This window comes from Dasypus novemcinctus, chromosome 8, assembly GCF_030445035.2.
Source record: "Dasypus novemcinctus isolate mDasNov1 chromosome 8, mDasNov1.1.hap2, whole genome shotgun sequence".
NCBI lineage: Eukaryota > Metazoa > Chordata > Mammalia > Cingulata > Dasypodidae > Dasypus > Dasypus novemcinctus.
In genome coordinates, this window is record NC_080680.1 from 82,925,414 (window position 1) to 82,949,020 (window position 23,607).

Genomic DNA, 23,607 nt, shown 5'->3' on the forward strand with positions numbered 1-23,607 from the left:
AATGCCCTGCTATTTCCAGAATGAAGAAAAACTGCTGCTTCTACAATTTTGTTGCCTGCCTTGTCACTGAAGGAAGCAGTCTCCAAAGGTCCTCTTCTAGCCTGTTACTAACATACTCCTTGGATTCCAACTCTTGTCCTTACCATGGGTCTGGACCTTATGTGTTTCCTCTGAACTAGTGTTACGATTTTTAAGACAAAAATTAGAATATGTTCAAATTCATCCAAAGACATGCATGCAGCACAGTGATTTTTTTTTTAAGGTAGTGCAGAGTGGGAACTGAAAACTAGCTTTCTTGGATGGTGTCTTCCCAATGAGAACACTGGGAAAATGTGCTGGTACTTTCCCAGGTATACATTCTGTCTGAAGAGCATGAAATGCGTGAACCAGAATCCCCAGGTTATCACACCTACATCCTTATTCCTTTCCTACTCATCCTGCAAAATATGATCATGATAAGAAACCTCAGTTGATTGTTTGCAGATTGCCCTTTTCCCCAAATACATACAAAGACACACAGACACACAGACAGACACAGAGCATCTAGGAGCCAGAAGGAAAGAAAAGCCAGAACTGGAGAAGAACTAGAGAAGTGAACTTCACCACTCCGCAGAACTGTTTTGGGGCAGAGAGTGCAGAGTTTTAGGGTGGGACCTTGGAGGAGTTACAGAGCCAGCAGCAGTTACAGAGGAACTGCCTGAAGTCCCAACTGCCCAGTGCCCGTAGGCACTGCTCATTCAGTCAAGTTTACTCCCCAATCAAGGATCATCTGGGCAGAGGTTTTGAAGGGGTGATTCTTTTTGTATGTAGGAGACCCTTTGTTCCTGTATGAAATCACAAGGATGATTTGTGGTAGGTCTTTTTTGATTGTGCTCAACTCTTGTTTTTTCTTTCTTTTGGTCTGAAGACTCATGTCCTGCAGTTTTGGGAAATGTTCTTATCATTTTCTTTGATAATTTCTTTCCCTTCTTTACCCTTTCTTTCTGAAACTCCAGTTAGTTAGAAATTAAACTTCCTCAATTGATCTTATGTTTTAATATTTTCTTATTTTTCTCCTCTGGGAAGTTTTTCTTGATAGTATTTTATCATCCAACCTTTCTGTTGAAAGTTTAGCTCATTCTAGGTTTATTTAAGAGAGATCTTTATTATCTTCTGATTTTTTTCTTTTTTTTGAATGACACAAGCATTTTATTGAAGATATGCCAGAAGATGAAAATAGGGGATGAGAAGAACAATGGGACACTTGGGAGTTCTTGTCCTGACCTTGCAAGGCCAGTTGCTGCCAGGTGATGGAGAACGAGTTTGGTCCTGACGTTGTGGGATATCCAGGATCTGGTGGGAGATAGTGTTGGTCTTGGAGGGGACATAAGTGACCCTGATAATTGTGGAGATGAAGCTCCTGGTCATGTATTTGTAGTCATCTCCTCTATCCATGGGAGGTGAAAGGTCAGGTAACATCCCTGCCATTCCAGATGGGTCGCCAGGCCAGAATTGAGAAAAAGCTACAATATGCCAAGAGGGCAGAGTCCAAGCCCCAGAAGAGAAGATCTTCCTGGGATCAGAGTGTGCCCAGGAGGGAGAGGAAGTGATAGTGGTCGATGAGCCCCAGAAAGGGAGGGAGAAGACGAGGCTGAAGGAAGCACAGGGACACCAGGGGTGGGCCCAGCGGGCTCGGGGGCTGCAGGGACCTGTGTCGTCTATCGTTGGGATCTCTTGGTCAGGGTGGTGGTCGAGATGATCTTGCTTCCAGAGCTGCCACAGACACCGCCCCCAAACCCAAAGCCACTTCCAGAGCCAGAACCAAAGCCACCGCCCAGGCCAAATCCGGAGCAGCTGCCTAGCCCTCCGCCGATGCCTCCAACACTGGTGCCACCACCGACCATGGAGATGCTCACAGAACTCTGGCATTCTCCAGACATCCGGCACTCCTCGCCCTCCAGCAGCTTGCGGTAGGTGGCAATCTCGACGTCCAGGGCCAGCTTCACGCTCATGAGCTCCTGGTACTCGCGCAGCATCCGGGCCGGCTCCTCCTTGCCCTGCTGCAGGGCGACCTCCAGCTCCGTCTGCTTGCTGCGCGCATCTTTGAGGGCCAGTTCCCCATGCTCTTCGGCATCAGCCACAGATGCCTGCAGAGTTTGGCATTGCTTCTTGACATTCTCAATCTCAGCCCGCAGCCTCTGGATCATCCTATTAAGTTCTGATATCTCACTCTTGGTGTTCTTCAAGCTGTCACCATATTGGTCCACAGATCCCTGGAGCTGCTGGACCTTGATGTGGTACCAGGCCTCGGCCTCGGCCTTGCTCTTCTGGGCGATCTCCTCGTACTGGGCCTTGACCTCGGCGATGATGCTGTCCAGGTCCAGGCAGCGGTTGTTGTCCATGGACAGCACCACGGACGTGTCGCTGACCTGAGTCTGCATCTGGGTCAGCTCCGCCTCATAGAGGGTCCTCAGGAAGTTGATCTCGTCGGTCAGGGCGTCCACCTTGGCCTCCAGCTCCACCTTGGTCATGTAGGCGGCGTCCACGTCCTTCTTGAGGACCACAAAGTCATTCTCAGCAGCTGTGCGTTTGTTGATCTCATCTTCATACTTGGTCTTGAAGTCCTCCACACTGTCCTGCATGACCTTCAGCTCAGACTGCAGGCGCCCCTTGTCATTGTTCAAGCCCTCCACCTGCTTCCTCAAGATAATGATGTAGGACTCAAACAAGGGTTCCAGGTTTTTGCTGGACGTGGTGGTCGTCTGCTGCTGAAGAAGTTTCCATTTGGTCTCCAGGATCTTGTTCTGTTGCTCTAAGAACCGCACCTTGTCGATGAAGGAGGCGAACTTGTTGTTGAGGGTCTTGATCTGCTCCCGCTCCTCGGTCCGGACCTTCTGGATCTCGGGGTCAATCTCCACATGGAGTGGGGTCAGCAGGTTCTGGTTGATGGTGACCTCCTGGATCCCCCCAGCGGGGCAGACCGGGAAGCCAGGACCACCCCGGCCATTGAAGGAGCCCCCAAATGCACCGCCGAAGCCGCCGGGCGCCGAAACCAGCGCCGCTGCCGAAGCCACCAGCCCCAAAACCTCCAGCACCCCCAAAGCCAGCGCCTTGCCGGGATCCGGCCCCGCTGATGGAGAGGCTCTTGTTCCTCCCGAGACTGTAGAGGCTCCTGCTGCCAAAACCCCCCGAGGAGCAGCGGCCTGCACCCGCAGACACGGAGAAGGAGCTGAAGGCAGATTTCCTGCCCCCGCCCGTGAGGCAGAACCGCAGCTAAAGCCCCGCGACCCGCCTCGGACCCACTGCTGTTTGGCAATCATGGCTGGAGAGAGGAGAGCGAGGGCAGAGTTATCAGAGAGAAGTGAGAGGGGCCAGGCCAGTGAGTCTGATTTTTTTCTTTTTCATAGCATATTCTCTGTGAATACCTTATGGTTTTCAGACCTCAGAGGGTATTAATTATAGTTTGATGTTTTCTTCTGTTTCCTTCATTGTCTCTGTTTCCTCTTTTTTCTCTCTGTTTCATATCCTTAAATGTTTGGTATCCTTGACTGTTTATATTTGAGAGTGATACACTGAAAAGCTGATTAGAAGCCCTGTTGAGGGGGCTGGTGAGACGACAGGAAGGCAGGACTTTTTGACTGGATGGCTTCATTGTAGGATGCTCATGTAGCAACGTGACTTTCCATGAGGGACCCAACCCCCAAAGGCAGACTTTGGAAGTCTTAGAGGTTGATTAGTTTTTCCAGAGAAGAAACCTCCAGTCTTCCTTGTGGCTGCCAAACACTTTAAGTAGAATTTATTTATTTTTAGTCTTGCTTGTTCAGCCTAATGCTTGACCCATGCCCTCCATGATGCTTGGTCTCCCTTAGTATGGAGACCCTCCCGTTCATTTCTTCAGAAAATAACAAGCCTTTGCCTTGAGTGTAGTGGAGGTGGGGATTGCAGCCTGGCCATGTGGGTTAGGGAGGTGACCAAGTGGTCCAGCCGTCCTGTATTCCCTGGTTCTCCTGAAATTAGCCCTTTACCTTCTGTGGTATATGTACCTCTAAAGCAAAATAAATAACCTTTTTGTTCCAGGGACCCCTTATATTAAAAATACTGTGTATTATTTAATAAATACATCATCCCTACCAACACATCCCCACACGAATAATGTCTTTTTGAATTTAAATTCAAGCTCACAAGCCTCTTGTTAAGAACCCCTGCTCTAAGGGTGGAGCCTCCTAGGGGTTCTGCAGGGCAAGTAGGCTCACCTGCCTTCAGAATTCCACCCGCAGCTGTTTCAGGTGGTAACTCTCTGCTTTCCACTAGTTGTTACTGCTTCCCCCTTGCAATTTTGTCACATATATTTGTTGGGAATTTTCATCTGCTGTCTCCTGTTATTGTCCTGTGGATTTATACCTTTAAAAAAAAACTCCTTTGCTATCATTTAAGTGTATGACCATTCCACCACTGCATGGGCCTTTTTTTTTTTAATTAATGGAAAGTGTGTTGTTGACTGCATTTGTTGTTGTTGTTGTTGCCTTTAACACGGATATTTATCGAATTTGTTGTTGATCAAACTAAGAAAACCAAATTAAAATCTTCTGTACACCTAAATCAGATTCTAGTTGTTTCTTAGTTGTCAGTCTTTTAAAATAATTACAGCAGGACACTCATGGATCTGAAGATTTTAAGATGTTAGCTCCTCTTTCTTAACTGTGAAAATTTCCCCAAACCTTATTCAACAATGACAAATGATATTTTGTTCCTGTAAATACCTGTAGCCTTATTGAGGTATAATTTACATACCATAAATTTCACCCATTTTAAATACACAGGGCAATGATTTTTAGTAAATTTACAGGTTGTGCAACCATCACTGCAATCCAGTTTTAGAAGTTTCCATCACCCTTAAAAAATCCCTCATACTCATTTGCAGTAGATTCCCTTTCCCACCCCAGCCCCAGGCAACCACGAAAACACTTTCTGTCTCTATAGTTTGCCTTTTCTGGACATTTCATATAAATTATAGTATAAAACATACTATGTTTTTCTGTGGGTTTGGCAAAAGCTTTTTATAGCATGTGTAGCATGTATTAATAGTCCATTCTTTTTTATTTTGAATAGTTTTCTACTGTATGGATGTATCACATTTTGTTTATCCATTTACCAGTTGATGGGCATTTGTATTGTTTCAATTTTTAGGCTATTATAAATAATGCTATGAGGTCTTTATAATGCATATAAGTCTGTGTGGACTTTTTTCTTGGATAGATACTTAGGAGTGGAATTGCTGGGTTGTATGATAAATATGTTTAACTTCTTCAGAAACTGCCATACTGTTTTCTTTCCTTTTTTTTTTTTAAGGAGGTACCAGGAATTGAATCTGGGACCTTAAACGTGGAAAGCAGGCACTCAACCACTGAGCTACATATGTTCCTGAAACTGTTTTCTAAAATGGCTACAGCAGTTTACATTTTTACCAGCAATGTATGAAGTTTCCATTTTCTCCATATCCTTGCCAGCACTTGTTGTCTATTTTCTATTTTCTATTTTCTATTTCTAGTGTTATCTTATTGTGGGTTTAATTTGCATTTCCCTAATGACTAATGATCTTGAGCATCTTTTCATGTGCTTTTTGAACATTCATTTATTTTCTTTGATGAAATGTCTATACAAATCTCTTGTCCATTTTTTAATTGGATTGCTTGTCTTACTGCATTATAGGACTTAATATATTCCAAATATAAGTCACTTATCAGATACATTTTGCAGATATTTTCACCCAGTCTGTGGCTTGTCTTTTCAATTTTTAATGGTGTATTTTGAAGCATAAGTATTTTATTTTATTTTTTATTTTTATTTTTGTGAGTTACTGGGAGCCAGTACCTCAGTTACTGAGGTACCTGAACTGGGAACCTCGTTTGTGAGAAGCCAGCCCTCAACCACTGACCCACATCAGCTTCCCTGAGTTGGTTGTTTTGTTTTTTTTTCCATTTGTATTGGTGGCTGTTTTTGTTTTTTCAAAGGCACCAGGAAATGAACTTGGGACCTCCTGTGTGGGAGGCGGGCGCGCAACTGCTTGTGCCAATGTGCTCCCTCTATTTTAAATTTTTATGACATCCAGTGTACCAATATTTCTTTTATGGATTGTGATGAAGTATAAAAACTAGAAGTGGAACTCCGTCTCCATATTTTAGAATTGTGAACTGTCTGTCTATAGCTAACAAAAAATAACGAACTGTCAGTTATACACACAGCTAATAATAATGTCAGTTACTGTGCTCATGTACACAGTTGAAGTTTTCCATCAGTTGAATTTAACTAGTGATTATAAGCTTACGGCCTAGAGATTTTTCTTTATTTGTCCCACAGGTTTTCTAAAAATAATTTTTAAGTATTATTTTTAATTTTTTATTATAATTTCAAATGCATAATAGTTGACAGACCTAGTATAAAGAACTCCATATAGCCAGAATCCAGCCCAACAGCCACCAGTCCTACCACATCTACACCCATGGGAAAAACAGTTAAGTCAGCACTTAATAATCAAAAAATTTCATGTGAAAATTCACGTTTTTGATGAGCTAGGCCAGAACCCTCAATATGGGTTCACAATTGGCAAGAATGAGTTCAGCTTCAGGTTGTCTTTACTTCAGTTAATACCAAACCAGCAAACAAGCAGAGCAAAGAATGAAGGATATACCTCCCCACCTCCTCAGAGATGTGTCTGACATTCTGTGATGACTTTACCAAATGGAGTCCAGTATTTGGGTTTGGTCCTTGTAGCAGCTTGATACTGTTTATGAATTCCAAAAATAGATATTGGATTGCTTGTGAACTGGTCTTTTCCTCTGGGCATATTAGATTTTATTGGATTCAGAGGTTTCACTTTTACTTGATTAAATAATGATTGAGGCTTTGATTGGGCTACGTGAGTAGGATGTTGAGTTCCTGCCCTTTTGCTGGGCAGGGACTCACAGAGGAACCACACCACAGAGACAGGGAGGTTGGAATTTTGATCCCAGAGCCGAGGAGGTAACAGAGAAGCAGATATGTGAGGAAAGAGAGATGGCTCCATTAGACATGGCAGAGGCCCCAGGAAGAGAGATGAGTCGTTCACTTGATGGTCTTACTAGTTAAGACATGCCCAAACTGAATGCAGGGCGGTGGGAGGCGGGGAGCTGAAGTCCTTATAGCAAAGGAAATTGGACATGGAGAGAGAGAGGCACATGAAGAGCAAGAAGCTAGAAGTCAATGGAACCTGGTAGCGAAAGGAGAAGGCACTGCCATGTGACAGAAAAACCAGTCTTTGGGGAGAAAGCATTGCTTTGCTAATAACATGATTTTGGACTTCCCCTAGCTTCAAAACTTTGAGCCAATAAATTCCTTTGTTCAAGCCAACCCATTGTATGGTATCTGGGTATTTGTTTCAGCATCTGGGAAACTAAGAAAGTAAAGATATAGAGAGCTAGAGATGCTACAGATATAGATATCCCCTTTAGAATAATGTCAGGCACACACTAAGTATCTTAGGAATGTTTGCTTGTTCACTTACTTTTTAATAAGCTTGTCGTTTGAGCAAAGCACTCCTTGACTAGATTGACTTCCTTGGATTACAGAAGACTCCCTAGTTGAAAGGACACATTTTCTTTCTTGGTTGCCATTCTTCTTGTCAGTCTCAGAGATATTGCAAAACCAAGTGGTTTTAGGAATCCAGTAACAGGGACAGAGTTGCAACCATGCCACATGGAAACGGAGAGGTTATTTTGGTACCCAGATGGCTCTAAGGGACCTCTGCAGCAGGACCTCGGGAGCTCTGCCATGAACATGTCTCAGCTGCTTTTAGTTCCTGTCTCTTTGTCTATCTTTATCTCTTTCTACCACAAAATTTTTCCCTTACTCTCTACCCTGCGTCTTTTTTCCCCCTCATAGCTGCTGCTTACTCATGATTTCTCTCTGGCTCCTGTCATGATCCCCATGGCCTTTCTCTGCCTCATGACTTTTCAGCCTTGTCATTGCCAATTTCCTTTGCTTCTTCTGATTTCCTGATTCATATCTTCAAGAATATGAATTTGTGTGGACAGAGCTTTTTACCTGGCAACCTCCTAGACCAGTGGCCATACAATGGCCTAGTTACTTAGATTTTTGCCCTGCCCTGGCTAGTTGGTAGAGAATGCTGAGGTAAATGTGCTGCAAAATTCCACAGCCTAGGCTTTCCCCTTCAGGAGGAAGATGGCACAGAGTTGAAGTGTCAAGTGAGAAACCGAGGCAAATGGGCTTCTACAGCACATAGGGCCCACTGAGCAGATGCTAGAGAAATGTGAGCAGAGCAGTCCATATCTTTCCTGTGCGTCCAGCATTTAAACATGTAAGCAAATGTCAATTGACAGATTCACAGTGCATCCCAATACACTTAATCACACTTTCATTTTAAATTTGACACATTTATTTAATAAATACCTGTACAGCATTTTCTAAGTGCAAGCCTCTGTTTTAAGTGCTTTATGTACATTTACTCATCTAATCCTTATAACAACTCTATGAGTTTGGTGTTATTTTCATCTACACTTTACAGGTGAAGGAACTGACATACACACTAGATATCCAAGCCATTCTTTCCATAGCTCATAGCGAAGGGAAGTTATCTGCCTTGGGTCACACAGTGAGTAAGCAGCAGCAAGCTGGCTTCGGACAGCCCTATGTTAGGCTTTCACTGTCTTGGGTTACCTGACGAGCCTGAGCTTCCTAGAAAAGCATGGTCTTGAGAAGCAGATGTGGCTCAATCCATTGGACTCCTGTCTACCATATGGGAGGTCCAGGATTTGATTCCCAGGGCATCCTGGTGAAGGCAAGTTGGCCAGCATGGCGAGCTGGCTCGAGCAGAAAGCTGGCCTGAGCAGAGTCATGCAGGAGTGCCGGCCCACGTGGAAAGCTGGTGCAACAAGATGACACAACAAAAAGAGACACGGAGTGTCTCCCACTCCAGGAAGTCCCAGGATCAGTTCCTGGTGCTGCCTAAAGAGAAGACAAGCAGACAAAGAAGAACACACACAGTGAATGGACACAGAAAACAGACAGTGAGTGCAAACAAGGTGGGGGGAGCATGGCCTTGATTTCCTTGATATCTTGGAACCTTTTACTGCAAAAGGCATGAAGTGGTTGCCTATTCAGATTTTGTCTGTGCTCTTCATTTAGAATATTGGGTTGTTAGATTTTTTTTAAAGAGACAGGACTAAATATTGGGAAGAATATAGACTTTAAGAATCACAAAGATCTAGATTTGAATCCACATTCAAACTTTATCTCTGTGTGACCTACCCTTCTTGATCCTTAGTTTTCCTATCTATAAAATGTAGGATTGCTCGGAATATTGGAGAATGTGTTAAAAAAAATACACCTGGCACATGTTAGGCACTTATTACATAATAGTTACCATCATTGTGATTGGCTGTAAATGATAAAATCCTGGCAATCACTTGGTAGTCTTGAAAGAGCTATAGAAAGGCTTCATGACCATGAAGAACCCCAGGAGGTTTTGTTGCTATAAGATGGTAACTGAGCTGAGCTTTTAAGCTAAGTGTTGCAAATAAGTTACTTAGGTACCATGCCTTCATGTCCCATTCCATGCCAGACATTGCTAATTGATTACAGATCTCTTTCGTGTTGATTCCAGGATCCCTTTCATGAGTGCTTAAAGCAGTGACTTATAATCAGTGGGAGTTGGCGCTGGAGGTGGAACATGTTTGCTATTTTTCCTTTAAGACCAGACATACAGACTAGATATCCAAGCCATTCTTTCCATAGCTCTTCAAAACCTGTCCTTGTTTCCTTTTAGACTCTTCTTCGATTCCTGACAAATAGGTTTTGGAAAGAGTTGCCTGTGGTGCCAATTCACAGGACTCAGCAGGAAGAGATGTCCAAACCTATCAGCCGTTACTCAATCCCCTACAAGAAGGACCTGCCTTATGCCATTGTGGAGCTCATGGAGGAAATAGAAAAGCAGGTGAGATACCTACTTGGTGCAGGGAGTCACAGACTGCACAAACCTCTGTCAGCCTTAGCGGAATTCCTGAAATTGGTTGCCTCATTCTCTTCAAGTTCTTCTCTGTGGATGAATCCTTCCTTTGAAATCCAGACATAATTTTTTCTCTCATCTTAGACATAGCCCCTTAAGTTCTAGGACTCTTATCACTCAGTCCTCTGCCCACTTGTGATTGAGATATGCTTACTGTTTAACACAGTTCTTTATAGCACTGTTAAATGGTATGGAGATATAGCTATCAAGAATATATGCCAGGTGCTTAAACAAGTATGGGAAATACCTTGCTCTTTCCTGTAAAAAACAACATTATATATTGTTAGAAATTACATGTTGAAAAATTAAATAATCAGAAAGGTAAAAAATAATAATCTGTGGTTCTACCATCCAGTGTCAACTACTATTAGCATTTTGGTTTTTTCCCTATTTTCTTTGTATAAATATATACATAAATTTTTGAGATCATGTTATTATGAAAATCATTATTTTTAGTGGCTGCATGATATAGCATTACATTATAGAGATAATGTAATTTATTTCTGCAATCTCCAAATTGTGGACATTTAGGATTTGCCATTGATGCCTGCTCACATTTATCTTTCTGTGTATCCTAATGAGTTATTTTCTGAGGATATATTTTTAGAGCTGGTGATATATGCTGCCAAATGATAAAACTCTTCTTTAAACATAAATATTGGCTCTAAACCTTTGTTTTTCAACCTTAGTGGTATAGTTTTGTATATATTTTTTTCCAAACAATATCTTACATAGACATCCGTCACATAAAAAGATATTAATAAAAGCACAGCTGTTCTGGTGGGACATGTTTGGAGCCCTCAGCCTCTCCCTCAGAACCACCCTCATGCCACACCTCCCCACCTTCTATTCTCCCAGACCTCTGCCCCTGGCTAATATGAATAGTTCTTTATACAGTCTTCTGGATCGTAATGCACCATTAGTATCTATTATCAGAGAGGGTGCTTTCAGTTACAGGTAACAGAAAATCCAATTCAGCTGACTTAAATAGTTAAGGACAATTTAATGTGTCACATATAGCAGGTCCAAGGATAGAGTAATTCCAGGATTGTTTAATCCTGTGGCTGTGATGTCATCAAGTTCCAGGTTCTTTCCATTTTTGACTTTGTTCCTCAGTGTGATGACTCTGTCCTCAGACTGTTCCTTCATGGCCACTAACTGGCTAAATCAGAAACAAACATCACATTCATGCACAACTCCTGGATGTGGCTAGGAAGGCATACCCCTTTCTCACATGCCTTCTCGGAGAGAGAGCGGGGAAGCTTCCCTGCTTATATTCCCTCATTTCTCATTGGATAGAGCTATGTCACATGCCCATTCCTTAACGAATCACTGACAAATGGAATGGAATCGCCCTGATTGGTTTAGACCAATCAGGATTCATCCACTAGAGTTGAGGAAAGGACTCAGTCTTCCCTGATATCTGAATGATATCCAGGTTCTATTGTCAAGGATGGAAGAAAGAAATGGTTGTTACACGTAGTAGCCAAAGGTGTTAGCTATAACCTCCCATGAGAAAAGATACTGAAAACTCAATGTTAAAATCCCAGGGCTGCCTTTTACTTTTGGTATGGCCTTGGGTAAGTTTCTCTCTCTCTCTGGGCCTTGGTTTCCTTATCTATAAACTAGAGATAATGGTATCTGCCTTACCTGGCTCACAGGGTTGTACAGAAGGAAAAATGAGATTGGCTATATAAAAGAACTTTGAAAGTACTATACTAATATCCAGGTGTGTTACTAACAAATTCTTAGCCCTTCTGTGAAAAGGCATAAAAATACTGGAACCTAAATTCTAAGAAATATCATTTAGTTTAACACTCACTTTCTACATTTCATAAAATGACGAACTAAAAAAAAAAAAAAACCCACATACACCTCTAGAAGTAACACCTATAATAGGCTAAAAGGGAATGACACTTTGAGAACCAGGCTGTGACCTACCTAAGAGTACATGTAGTGTTCAGCAGATGGTATGGGACAGTACCCAATTACTGTTTGTCTACCCTAATCTTGGTTTTTGTTTTAAAAATATGTATTTATTTACTTAATTATTTTACTGTGTTAACATATCTGCAACATAAAATTTCCCATTTTTCTCACTTTTAATATGCAATTCCTTGGTATTAGTTTTAATTTTACATGTTTTTTTTTTTCATTCCCTGCAGGCAGGATTTTTACCAAATGTATTTTAAGCATTATCTCACCGACCATCAGAATTCAGAGCCTTCTTCTCTTATTACAATACAATCTTCAAGAAAGAAACAGGTAAATGGAAAGACAGTGTTAAATCATTCTTGGATGAAATCCATTTTCCTGCTTGGTAGTGTTCCTTCCCACATAATTACAGATCGGAGTGCTGCAGAGTTAGGGAGAAGATTGGAAAGGCTGAATGTGGCTGTAATATTCCCTGGATTCTGAGGCTGAGATTTCAATGGAACTTTATGATTATAGGTATGGAATTGAAATAAATTAGGTAATAACTCCAGCTCACCTTTCTTACTTGGCGCTTGAAAACCCTCCATGGTTCCCTATGATCCCCTGAGTAAAGCTCATGGACTTTAGTCTGACATTTATGGATTTATTAGTTAGGGTTCAGGTTAGGCTGCTGTTACCCAGACCCAAAAATACACTGGTTTAAACAAGATATTTTTTCTCTCTCTCACCTAATAGTACCCATGTGAGCTGCCCAGGGCCAATGTGTTGCTTACTCTTTGGGAATTGCCCTTGCCTGCATGCTTATGCTGATTCACCACTGCCTGCCAGAACCAAGAGAAACAAGGGTACTGGCAACACTCACCCCTTTAAGGTCATGACATGGTTGTCACAGACATTTCATCCTACATTCCAATGGCCAGAACATAGTCATGTGGTCACATATAGCTGCAAGGGAAGCTGTGTGGCTCTGTGCCCAGCTAAAATTCAGGGATTGTATTTCTGCAGGAAGAAGGGGAGAGCAGGTATTGGGAAACAGCCAATAGGCTGTCACAGTGGGTCATCATGGCCTGACAGCAGCATGTCTTCACAGCTTCATCTTCTTCAGCCCCTTTTTATGTTCTGTCTTTGAGTCAACGTGGGCTACATTCTACTCCCGAAAGCATTCAGGTCTTATGATATCTCCCCACTCTAACTTGGCTCATACTTTGCTCTGCCCTTGGGATGCCTTTTCTCCCTTTGGACTTTTGATTTAAAAGAATCTGCGCTTTCCTTCCAAGTCCACCTCACATACCTTCCCTTAGGAGAGGGGTTCTTAACCTTTTTAGTTCCAAGGACCCCTTTGCCACTCAGGTGAAAACCATGGACCCCTTACTAAGCCACACTAATCTGTGTATTATTTAATCAATATATCACACCCATACCAACACGTCCCCACAAGAATAATGTTTTTTTTAAACTTAAATTCAAGCTCATGGACCCCTTGTTAACAACCCGTGCCTTAGGAGGAACTCTTCCTCCTCTGTACTCCAGGTGAACTTGAGCAAAGAATTTAGATGTTTCAGAGCCTTGGTTTCCTTACCACCCATAAAATGATATCACAATACCCACTCTGCAGAGCTGGTGTGAGGATTAAATGAGATTATGTAAGTAAAGTTCCCAGAATGGTGCCAGGTACCAAAGTGAGTCCCCTTCTGCTCTGACTGTCTCTACCCACACGTAGCAAGTCTCCTGAAGTTAGGAAATCTCTTCTCTTCTTCCTCCTCCACTCATAAAACTGTTACCCCAGCACTTGATGGGCCTCAGAAAAATGTTTCTTGAATTTATATATTTATTTTTGGAGGTACTGGGGATTGAACCCAGAACCTCATGTATGTGAAGCAGGCACTCAAACTACTGAACTATACGCACTCTGCATGTTTCTTGAATTTAGTAATTCATTCAAAATGTATTTTCTGAGCCCTCACTGTATGCCCCCATCCTCTGGGGGATGCCATCGTGAACAAGTCAGAGAAAACCTTAACTTTCAAAGATATTCTGGAGGGGAGAAAACAGAACATGGATAACTAAACAAAAATAAAAGAAAAAGTTGACTTCAAAGAGTTAAGTACCATGAAGAAAATCAAAGAGGTTAGTTGGTCACAAGGGATTGGGGATGAATGCATAAGTGAATGACTAGGTGGGTAGGTGACTCTGTGGTTAAAACTTGGCTGAGTCTGTCTGGGTTCTTCTAAACTGCTGTCCAGGGCTTATGGGCCCGTCTCCTCTCCTCTTCTTCACCAGGTCATCTCAGCAGAGCTGACAAGGAACTCATCATTGTGGTGACCGGCATGGCTAACAGGTGCCCATACAGTGTGGTTGTCCACAGTGCCCAGCACAGGGTATATTCGAAGAATCCATTGCTTTCTGACCAGGTTAGTGCCTGCTTCCCCTGTGCCAGTTTATGGACCTCTAAACAACTGAAGAAAGGGCAAAGCCCGTGCCACTGTATGGTGCAGCAAACACAGACCTCCAACTTTTCCCATTGCTTCAGATCCTGCCTGGTCCCTATCACTGTGCCCACCTGCTTTGCCTGGATATCATGTTTGGGTGTAGGGGTTAGCTAAGCACCAGCTTTATAACAGACATGGTTCTAGATATTTGACATATATTCTCTCAAATGCACACAACTTCCCTTATAAACTGAGCCTTTTAACCATTTCACACTTGAGGTTCAGAGATTGAACTTAACATGAGGGCATACAACTACAAAGTGGCAGAGTTCACTTTCAAAGCTTGTACTGTTTCTACCACATTATAATGTTTGCATTTTCCAGTGTGAATTTAGTCCAGCCACTAATTATTCTTAATGGGCCCAAACCAATCTCTTAGGTTTTCTTTTGTATCTTGCTGCTGGCCCCAGGCTTTGGTCGGGTGGCCTGTCTGCCTCCTATTCTGGAATTCCTACCACGCCTGGTTGTGAAATGGGTCCCAATCCCTCAGCAAGGAACTTACCTTCTTGCTTTGCTCAGAATCAGATCTTTGTGAGTCAGAGGTCATTTTGATGATTCCAGAGGACAGAGACACAGCAAACACAGGTTTGTCACCAAGCCTAAATTTTTTTACTGATCCCTATTTGCCAAAATCCCTGATTATCTGGGCTAGGGAATTATCTGGGCTGCTTTTATACTCGTGGTTGAGGTTCATCAGTCTCCCCATCCCCCAACCTTCCCTCCTGAACCTGTCTAAGTGGAGGCCTTGCAAACTTCCCCCAAGCACCTCTGTTGTCAGCCTGAAGATAACTGTCAAGACAGATATATCATCCCCTTTGCCCTGCTGAGTGCCTCCTGCATAGTCACCAGGCCTTTGTTCATCCAGTCCTCCAGGCTTTACCTCCCAAGGAGCCACAGGGTGTACTTTCAGAAGGTCTGTTTTGAGCCACAGGGTGTACTTTCATATGGTTTGTTTTAACTGTTCTTCTATTTTTGGTTGTTGTTCTTCTATTGTTTAGATGTTTAGTGATTTCCAGTATTTTGCATCAGCAAGAGTAGTGATTAGTAGTATAGTCTTTAGAATCTAGTACAATTGGATTCAGATCCCTGCTCTGCCATTTAGCTGTGTGACCTTGGAAATACTGCTTCACTCTCTGAGCCTCATTGTTAATAAAATGGGATGGTGATAATACTACCACCTCTGGTTTTTATAAGAATTAAATGAGATAATGAATATGAAGCAATGAGCACATTCTTAGCACACAGTGATTGCTAAATATCAGCTATTAATTTTGCAAATATTGTGTCTTACTTGGGATTAATTGGAGACAAAGGGATTATTCTCTGTGTTTCACATTTCTCATGAAAATGTTGGGCTTTTGGATCCTTATGTATTAAGAATCTTGGTTCTGAGATTTTTTAAAATCTCAGTTTTTAAAAAAAACTGTGGCAACATATGTCACAAAATCTTCTACTTGAACCATTTTAAAGTGTATACTTCAGAGGCATTAATTGCATTTAAAGTGTTGTGTTACTATCACCACCATCCAATCCATTACCCAAATTTTTTCATCACCCCAAATGGAAAGTCTGAACCCATTAAGCAATAACTACCCATTTCCCCTTTCCCTCAGTGCCAAGTAACCTTGAATATTCATTCTGTCTCTAGGAATTGGCATATTGTAGTTATTTCATATGCATGAAATCATAAAATTTCTGTCTTTTTATGTCTAGCTTAATTCAGTCAACATGATGTCTTCAAAGGATCATCTGCATTTTTTGTAGCATGTATCAGAACTTCATTCCTTTTTATAGCTGAGTAGTATTCCATTGGATGTATATATCACATTTTGTTTCTCCATTTATCCATTGGTAGACGCTTGGGTTGCTTCCACCTTTTGGCTATTGTGAATAATGCTACTATGACAATTATACAAGTTTCTGATTCTCTGTTCTCAATTCTTTTGGGTATATTCCTACCAGTGAAATTGTTGGGTTATATGGTAATTCTGTGCTTATCTTTTTGAGGGACCACTAAACTGTTTCTGCAGTGGCTGTGCTTTATTTACATTCCTAATAGCTGTGCATGAGGTTTCCAGTTTCAACAGTTCTGAGATTTTTGATGCCATAGGTGTTTAGAAGAGAAAGGTTGCTTGTGGTCAGAGTGAGCAAGGAAGGCTTCCTGTCATTGGTGTGGAGCCAGTCTTCCAGTCCTACATTCCGCTGGACTCAGGCCAGATGCTTATTCTTCCAGAAAGCTTATTTTGGCCTGACTTTGCCTCTTTATTCTATCTGGGTTTTGTTCATTAATGCCCACTTCATTAGGCCTTTTGTTTCATAGACTGTATTGTGATAGACAGAAATTCTGCTTCTGACCTTGTGCTTTCTTGCAGGTCTGTGAAAACTGGAGAAAGGCTGATCTCTCTGCTCGGGAAAAGGTAATGCTTGAGTTTGCACTTGCTGTTTGCCGAGCTGATGACATAACAGATGAGCATTTCAAAAACTTAGAAGATGGGAAGCAGCTGTGGCTCAATTAGTTGGACTCCCATGTACCATATGGGAGGCCCTGGGTTCGCATCCCAGGGCCTCCTTGTGAAGGCAAACTGGCCCCATGCGCTGCAGAGAGCAGACGGCCCATGTGCCATGGAGAGCTGGTGCAGTAAGATGACGCAGCAAAGGGAGACAAGCAGATACAGAAAAAACGCAGTTAATGGACACAGAGAAGAGACAGCAAAAGAATGGAACAAGCCGAAAATGTGAAATGAATAAATAAATAAATCTTAAAAAAACACACAAAACTTGCCTTCAACCAAGAAGATGCCTGGGATATAGCTGTCATTTCAGCTTTTTTTTTGCCATGTCTAACTGCCTTGCTCATTTTATCAATCTCATTCCCAACAAAGAATTCTATTTCATAGGCAGAACCAGTGATATCAAAGGTGCCAGGAGTGAACCTGCTGTTCCCAAAGTATAAAAGCCTAAAAGGAAAGACCAGTGTTTATCACTTTAGTCACATTGCATTATAGGACATCAGTTGGGAAATAATTTTTCTTAAACATCTAGTCAGTAAATAGGGAAGAAAAGAAATACATTTGCTCCCTGCCTGATGAGATAGATCCTAAATATTGGGAGTATCCCAGGACATATACTGAGCCTGGGAAGTATATTTCAGGAGGTCTTTGCTAATCATTTTGTTTGTTTGTTTTTATTTTTTTCCAATCATTTATTTATTTATTTTTAGGAGGTACCAGGGACTGAACCTGGTACCTCGTACGTGGGAAGCAGGCAGTCAACCACTGAGCTACACCCGCTCCCTCCAATCATTCATTTTTGCTGTGATCTAAAAGGAGCATAAGGGGCAAGAGGTTCACAGGATGCTGTAGGCATTTCTGACTGAATTTCAGTAATTGAAGCTGAACATTTTTTAACTTTTAGAAATGGTGTTACATAGCCACTGGTCTATAAAGACTAATTTGAAATCAGTTCCTTAAGATGGTTGTATTTAAAGGCTCTCAAAGGCAGTGGGTAAATAGGTACAGGCACTTGCTCACTTTAAAGTTATTCTGTATTTCAATGCCCTCTCAGTTAATTAACCCCAGTGACTTTTTTTTTAACTGATGGGTTGTAAAATCATGGCCATTTAATTTATTCTTATTTTGGATTTTAGTAAAAGTTATTTAGATTAAAATGAGCACTCACATTTTAAGTAGGTGCATAAGGGATGACTTGTAAAATATGTTACAAACACCACTGCCTTAAGTTTGTGGCTATTTTAACATTTCAAAAATCATTCTCATTATTTAACTGACAGCATTACATGCAAATCTATAAAATGTCTTTGTTACCATTTGGTTTTTCTAGACTTTTTAATTATCATTGAACAGTTCTTAATCAGCTTGGGGCTGTAGTGTTTTAATTTTTAATTGTTTAAATTATTAAATCTGATTATCTCAAGCCAGCACAAACTCTTATTACAGAGCTTGTGTTTTCTGTTGGAACTGAATATTTAAAAATTGAGTTTGATTTTATTTATAATAAATAATTTAAAAATTGAGTTTGATTTTACTTTATAAGTTAATAGCATTGGTGAATGTATCAATAGTCAAGATTTTGCAGACCATAGAATTTTGGCCATTGACTGCAACTTGAGGACAGAGGGCTTCTACTAAAGTATTTGTTGCAGCTAGAAACTGTGCGTCTCTCATTAAGAGATTAATACTCTCGTTGTTATATTAATCATTAACAAAAAATGTCTAACTATTTTTTAGGCCTCCTTTTGCTGTGGGGTCTGCATGAGTGGTCTGTATCTCTCAGAGAGATAAGGGGAAAAGCTGGTGATAAATGGCTGCTTTAATCTTCTCCTAAATTGGACCCCGTCCTTCTTGACCTTTTCCCAACCAGCTCATAGGCAGAAGAAGGAATACTAACGTTTCCTTGTGGGAAGACTGTCAAGTTCAGCCCTCTCTGAATCTGATTCTCTACTTTCTGTCTCCACCTTTGCATCAATTCACAGTCACTTAATGTGAGCTTTTTACAGGACAGCTCTTGACCAAGGTCCAGAAGAGAAGTGTCAGTTTTTATATCTCCTTGAACCTCAAGCTCCCTTTATTGAGGGTCCTTCCCACAAGAAAATTCCAGTTCGTGATAACCCTTTTCTGCTGACTAGACCCTAGGTCCTGTTGCTTAAAAGGTTGATTTTCAGGTCTCCAGCTGCCTTTAGTGACTCCTGGTTGGATATATGCCCCTCCCTAGAGAGAAGACGGCTTTGGTCTTGATAAAAAACTTTACTAGGCAGTAGCTGGAACTTGGACAGATATTCAGGGCATGAGTAGGTCCCCATATTCCAGTCGCTGTATAGGTTAGGGCTTTTTAGTAATAGTTTTTAACCTGAGTCCCTAGACTCCCAGGCTGAGCAGGTAGTATATCATGCACTTAAGTGTGTCCTGCACGCAATATGCTAGTTTATTTCCATCGCTGATTCTGACTGTAAAGTGAGGACAAGGTAAATAATCACGCCGAGCCTCGAACGACTGATGAGTCAGGCATACACACTCACGGCCGCTAACAATTCAGACCGACTGTCAGTCGCACGCGACGCCAAGATATTAACCTTGTCCAACACAACCCCGGTCCTGGGCAATTCAGTCGCTCATCCATACCCAGATCTTTGTCCCAGGGGACGCGGCGCCCCCTGCGGGGCGGTGTCTCCATTTTCCGGGTCCCCGGCGGGCAGTAGACGAGCGGCGGCGCAGGTTTCCCAGCCGGCGGGGTTAGGCCATCGCACGCCGGAAGTGGTAGCCGGAGCGGGAGCGCTGAGGTGTTGGCTGGCGGGGCAGCGGCCGGGAGCGGGGGGTGGGGGCGTTGGTCATGTTTTCTTTCGGGCCCCTTAGCCCGGGAGGGGACCGGGCGGCCGAAGCCCGGGCTGAGGAGCCGGCGCCCCACGGGGAGCAGGCGTCAGCAGCCCGGCCGTCCCCTCTCCCGCCGGCGCCCCCCTATCCTGAGGCTGACGCAGCCCCTCCCCCGTCGCCCGCCGGGACCTCTCGCCGCCCCGCCGCCCCCTCGCCGCCCCCGGCCGCTCGGGAAGGAGAGCTCGGACCACCCGGAGCTCCGGAGTTCTCGAATGCAGCCGCCCAGAAGGAGCAGTCGCCGTCTTCCTCCCCGCGCCGGTGGTCCGGACCAGACTGCAGGGCCGGGACCAGGGGCCGGTACGGCCTCAATGCGGGCCCGGGTAGCCCTGGCGCCCGGCTCTTCGGGTGGCTGAGAGAGCGCAGCCTGGGTCGCGGACTGTTCGTGGACCCGGCGCGAGACAATTTCCGCACCATGACTAACCTCTACGGTTCCATCCACCCCGCAGACTCGGTGTACCTCAGTACCCGCACCCACGGTGCCGTCTTCAACCTCGAGTACTCGCCCGACGGGTAAGCGCTGCCCCTGGGAGGGCGGGTATCCGCCTCCGCGGGTCTCTGCCGCCAGCGGACGGCGCCCAGGGCTCGCTCACCCGGCTCGGGCTGGGGTTTGCAAGTCTCTTCCGGGCAGCTGGACCTCATGCCTCCTGGCACTTTCTGAAATGCTATATCGCTCTTATCCGGATGGATTCCCCCTTCACGGCCCTTTAGTGTAGGCACGCCCGGGCCTCCATTGCTCACCCTGGGGACCCCGAGGCTCTGAGGAGAAGTGCTTAAAGCCAAGCAGCAAGTGCATCAGAACCAGCCCAGAGCTTGGGTTTTCTGGTACATAGTAGGTGTTCAGTAAATGCATTTTGAATAACTGCCCATTAATATATTACCCAAGGCTTGCGCTCTTCTCAAGGTTAGGGAGCCCTCAGATTGCCCTTATACTGTGCCTGACTTTCCCTGAGGGGTTGTGTGAGTTCCTTTGCCCCCAGCAAGATACTAAAATGTGGTAGACTTGAGTCTTTCCTGATTTGGGGGGATTTGTGCGATTCCCGGGCAAGGTTACAGTCCTCTGTTACGTGTATCTAGCATTTTTCCTGGAAAATTAAATAAACTGTTCATGTTTGGCAGTGGTTTACTATGGGCTATAGGAAATTTTCGAAATAATATTTTCAACACTTTGTCTTGTGAATGCACAAACAAGTTTAACAGCATCACAGGAAAAAATTTACATTTATACCCCACCAAGGCCTCTGGATTGCTGGTCATTTTCTTAGTTCATTGATTCATTATCTCGTTTGGCAAATACTTGTTAACACTTACTGTGTTCCAAATTCAGGGAACCAGTGATGAGCAAAAAGAGCTAAAGGCACTACATTCATGGAGCTTGGGATCTGTTGGTCCAACTAGTTACTAGTCAGATATACTAAAAATGCATAATATGTATGTACAAATCGGGATAAAGGCCAAACCTGTTGTGGACTAGACTAGGGTGTTAGAGATTTCCCTGGAATAGATACTTGAACAGAGATTTTAAAAATGTATAATGGGAATAGGATTGGAGGGGATAAGAAGTATCTCAGATGGACATGATATGTCAGAAGACCTGTTGGTCTGCCTCATGTGCACCCTGTGCCGATGCCGATGACCCCCGTCAAACACCTTAAACCAGTAACCCTTATTATATTTTCTAAAGAGTTTTCTCAAGGGAAGGGGATGTGGCTCAAGTGATAGGGCTTCCCCCTACTATATGGGAGGACCTGGGTTTGATCCCTGGGGCCTCCTGGTGAAAAAGAAGAGAAAGTGTGCCCGCATGGTGAGCCAGCGCCCATGCAAGTGAGTCATGCAGCAAGATGATGAGGCATTAAAAGGGAGACAAGAGGAGAGTCAAGGTGAAGTGCAACAGAAACCAGGAGCTGAGGTGGCACAATTGACAGGGAACCTCTCCACATCAGAGGTCTCCAGGATCGAATCCCAGTGAATCCTAAAGGAGAGAAAATGAGAAGAGAAGACAACATAGCAAAACGGGAGAGTGGGAAGAGGGGAAGGGAGAAGAAAAAAAAATTATAGTTTCAACCACATACCCAACAATCTCCATGGTATTCACCTGCTCTTCCTCAACCCTCCCCCCATTTCTTGGGGGGAGAGTGTAAACTACAATGTAAACTATAGTCCATGATGTGTAGCATTGCTCCAACCAAATGTATTCATCACATGCAACAAATGTGCCACACTGATAGAAGAATTTGGTGATGTGGGAGATTAGGGGGTAGGGAGTGGGGGTATATGGGATCCTCCTATATTTTTTAATGTACATTTTGTTTGATCTATGTATCTTTAAAAAAATTAAGAAGTCTATTGAAAAAAAAAAAAGATCTGCTGGTAAGAGGGGCAGAAGTCACGTTAGAGAAGCTGAAAGACATTAGGTTAACCTAGCAAAAACTATACTGAAGAAAGACCTTAAAATATCCTAAGGAAGGAGCAAAGCAAGAAAATCTGGAATCATGAGCAGGCAGGCTGTATTCCATTTCACTGATGAAAGCACTTTCTAATCAGACTGGTGCTATGCTATCTGGAGTTTCTACAGCAGTTGGTATGGACCTTGTAGCAGGGGAGATGCACCTGTATAAGGGGAAAAATTGCTGAGTGGAGAAACTGTTGTTTCTTAGGGTAATGTCCTTTTCCTTAGAGCTCCAACTAAGTCCTTTTCCTAAAGTTTCCCTCCAAACATCAAGAGTCTGCTTTTCATAAGCTTTAAGTCCCTTACTCCATCATATCTTGGCCCCATACTGTCAGGACTTCAAAAGGAGCTGTTTCTACTCTTTGGAGGTAAAATTGAAGAATAGGTTGGGAAGGGTAAAATGAATTAAGAAGAAGGAATTCCCACTTCCAGTACTATTAGAATAAGGGATATATTACTAATAGTTTTAGTTCAAATCTGGACTGAATTTTCCCAGAGAAGCATTTTGTAAATGATGGCTACATACTCTGGTACAATTAATTTATGCTTATTGTAGGAAACAGGCAAAAAATGAGCAAAAAGAAGTTAAAACATCACTTATGATTCCAGAGACGGAATGGATATACAAGTAAAGTCTTTCTTAGTATGTATTTGTATATTTTAATGTAAACATGGAATCATACTATTTGTAGCCTGCTTTTTTCTTACAGTATATTGTGAACTACTTGTGTTAATAAATATACTTCTACAGCAGTATTTCCAGTTTTTCTTTAGTTTGGTGGAACTCTGTGATCAATATTTTAGATTTATGTCCTTAGGGTAGATCCCTAGAATGAATCAAAAGTTATGAAAGTTTTTGATACCTATTGTTAAATTGCCCTCTGTGAGAATTGTACCAATTCTTATTCTGTCAGGCACATATGAAAGTGCTTATTTCCCCATACCCTGGCGAACACTGCGTATTTTCCTTGTTTTCCATCTCTGTCAAGATGATGGGTGAATACAGCTCAGTGTTTTCAGTTTTTAGTATTCTTAAGTCCTCTAATAAAATGCCCAATATTTTTGTAGGACTTTAAATTTACAGATAAGTGATATATCTGTGGTAAACAAGATAATTTCTCATATCCTTCAGTTATATATGGGTTAAATGAACTTAGCAGCTAGAACTCACTGAGAACATACTGGATCATTTAACAATAGGTATAGACACAGCTGAAGAATTTATGAGCTTGAAGAAAATACACAGAATGAAGCTGGGATACAGTAATATGGAGCATAGAAAAGATATATACAGAACCATAGGACATAGTG

General features: G+C 42.8%; 2 protein-coding genes across 2 annotated transcripts in view; one reads left to right on the forward strand and one right to left on the reverse strand.

Annotated features, from left to right (window-relative positions):
* Positions 1-1,571: 1,571 nt before the first annotated feature.
* LOC101441720 (keratin, type II cytoskeletal 4-like) lies at positions 1,572-3,299 on the reverse strand. Its single transcript, XM_058302094.1, is given in 3 exon segments — positions 1,572-3,020; positions 3,022-3,239; positions 3,242-3,299. Coding segments are annotated over 3 exon segments (1,599 nt in total). The 3' UTR covers positions 1,572-1,697.
* Positions 3,300-19,724: 16,425 nt separating this feature from the next.
* The window catches only part of DCAF10 (DDB1 and CUL4 associated factor 10), a 57,754-nt gene continuing 53,871 nt past the window's right edge, over positions 19,725-23,607 (forward strand). The window contains exon 1 of the mRNA XM_058302095.1: positions 19,725-20,360. Coding sequence (XP_058158078.1) covers positions 19,810-20,360 — 551 coding nt within the window. The 5' untranslated portion in view covers positions 19,725-19,809. The remainder of the gene's footprint in view (positions 20,361-23,607) is intronic.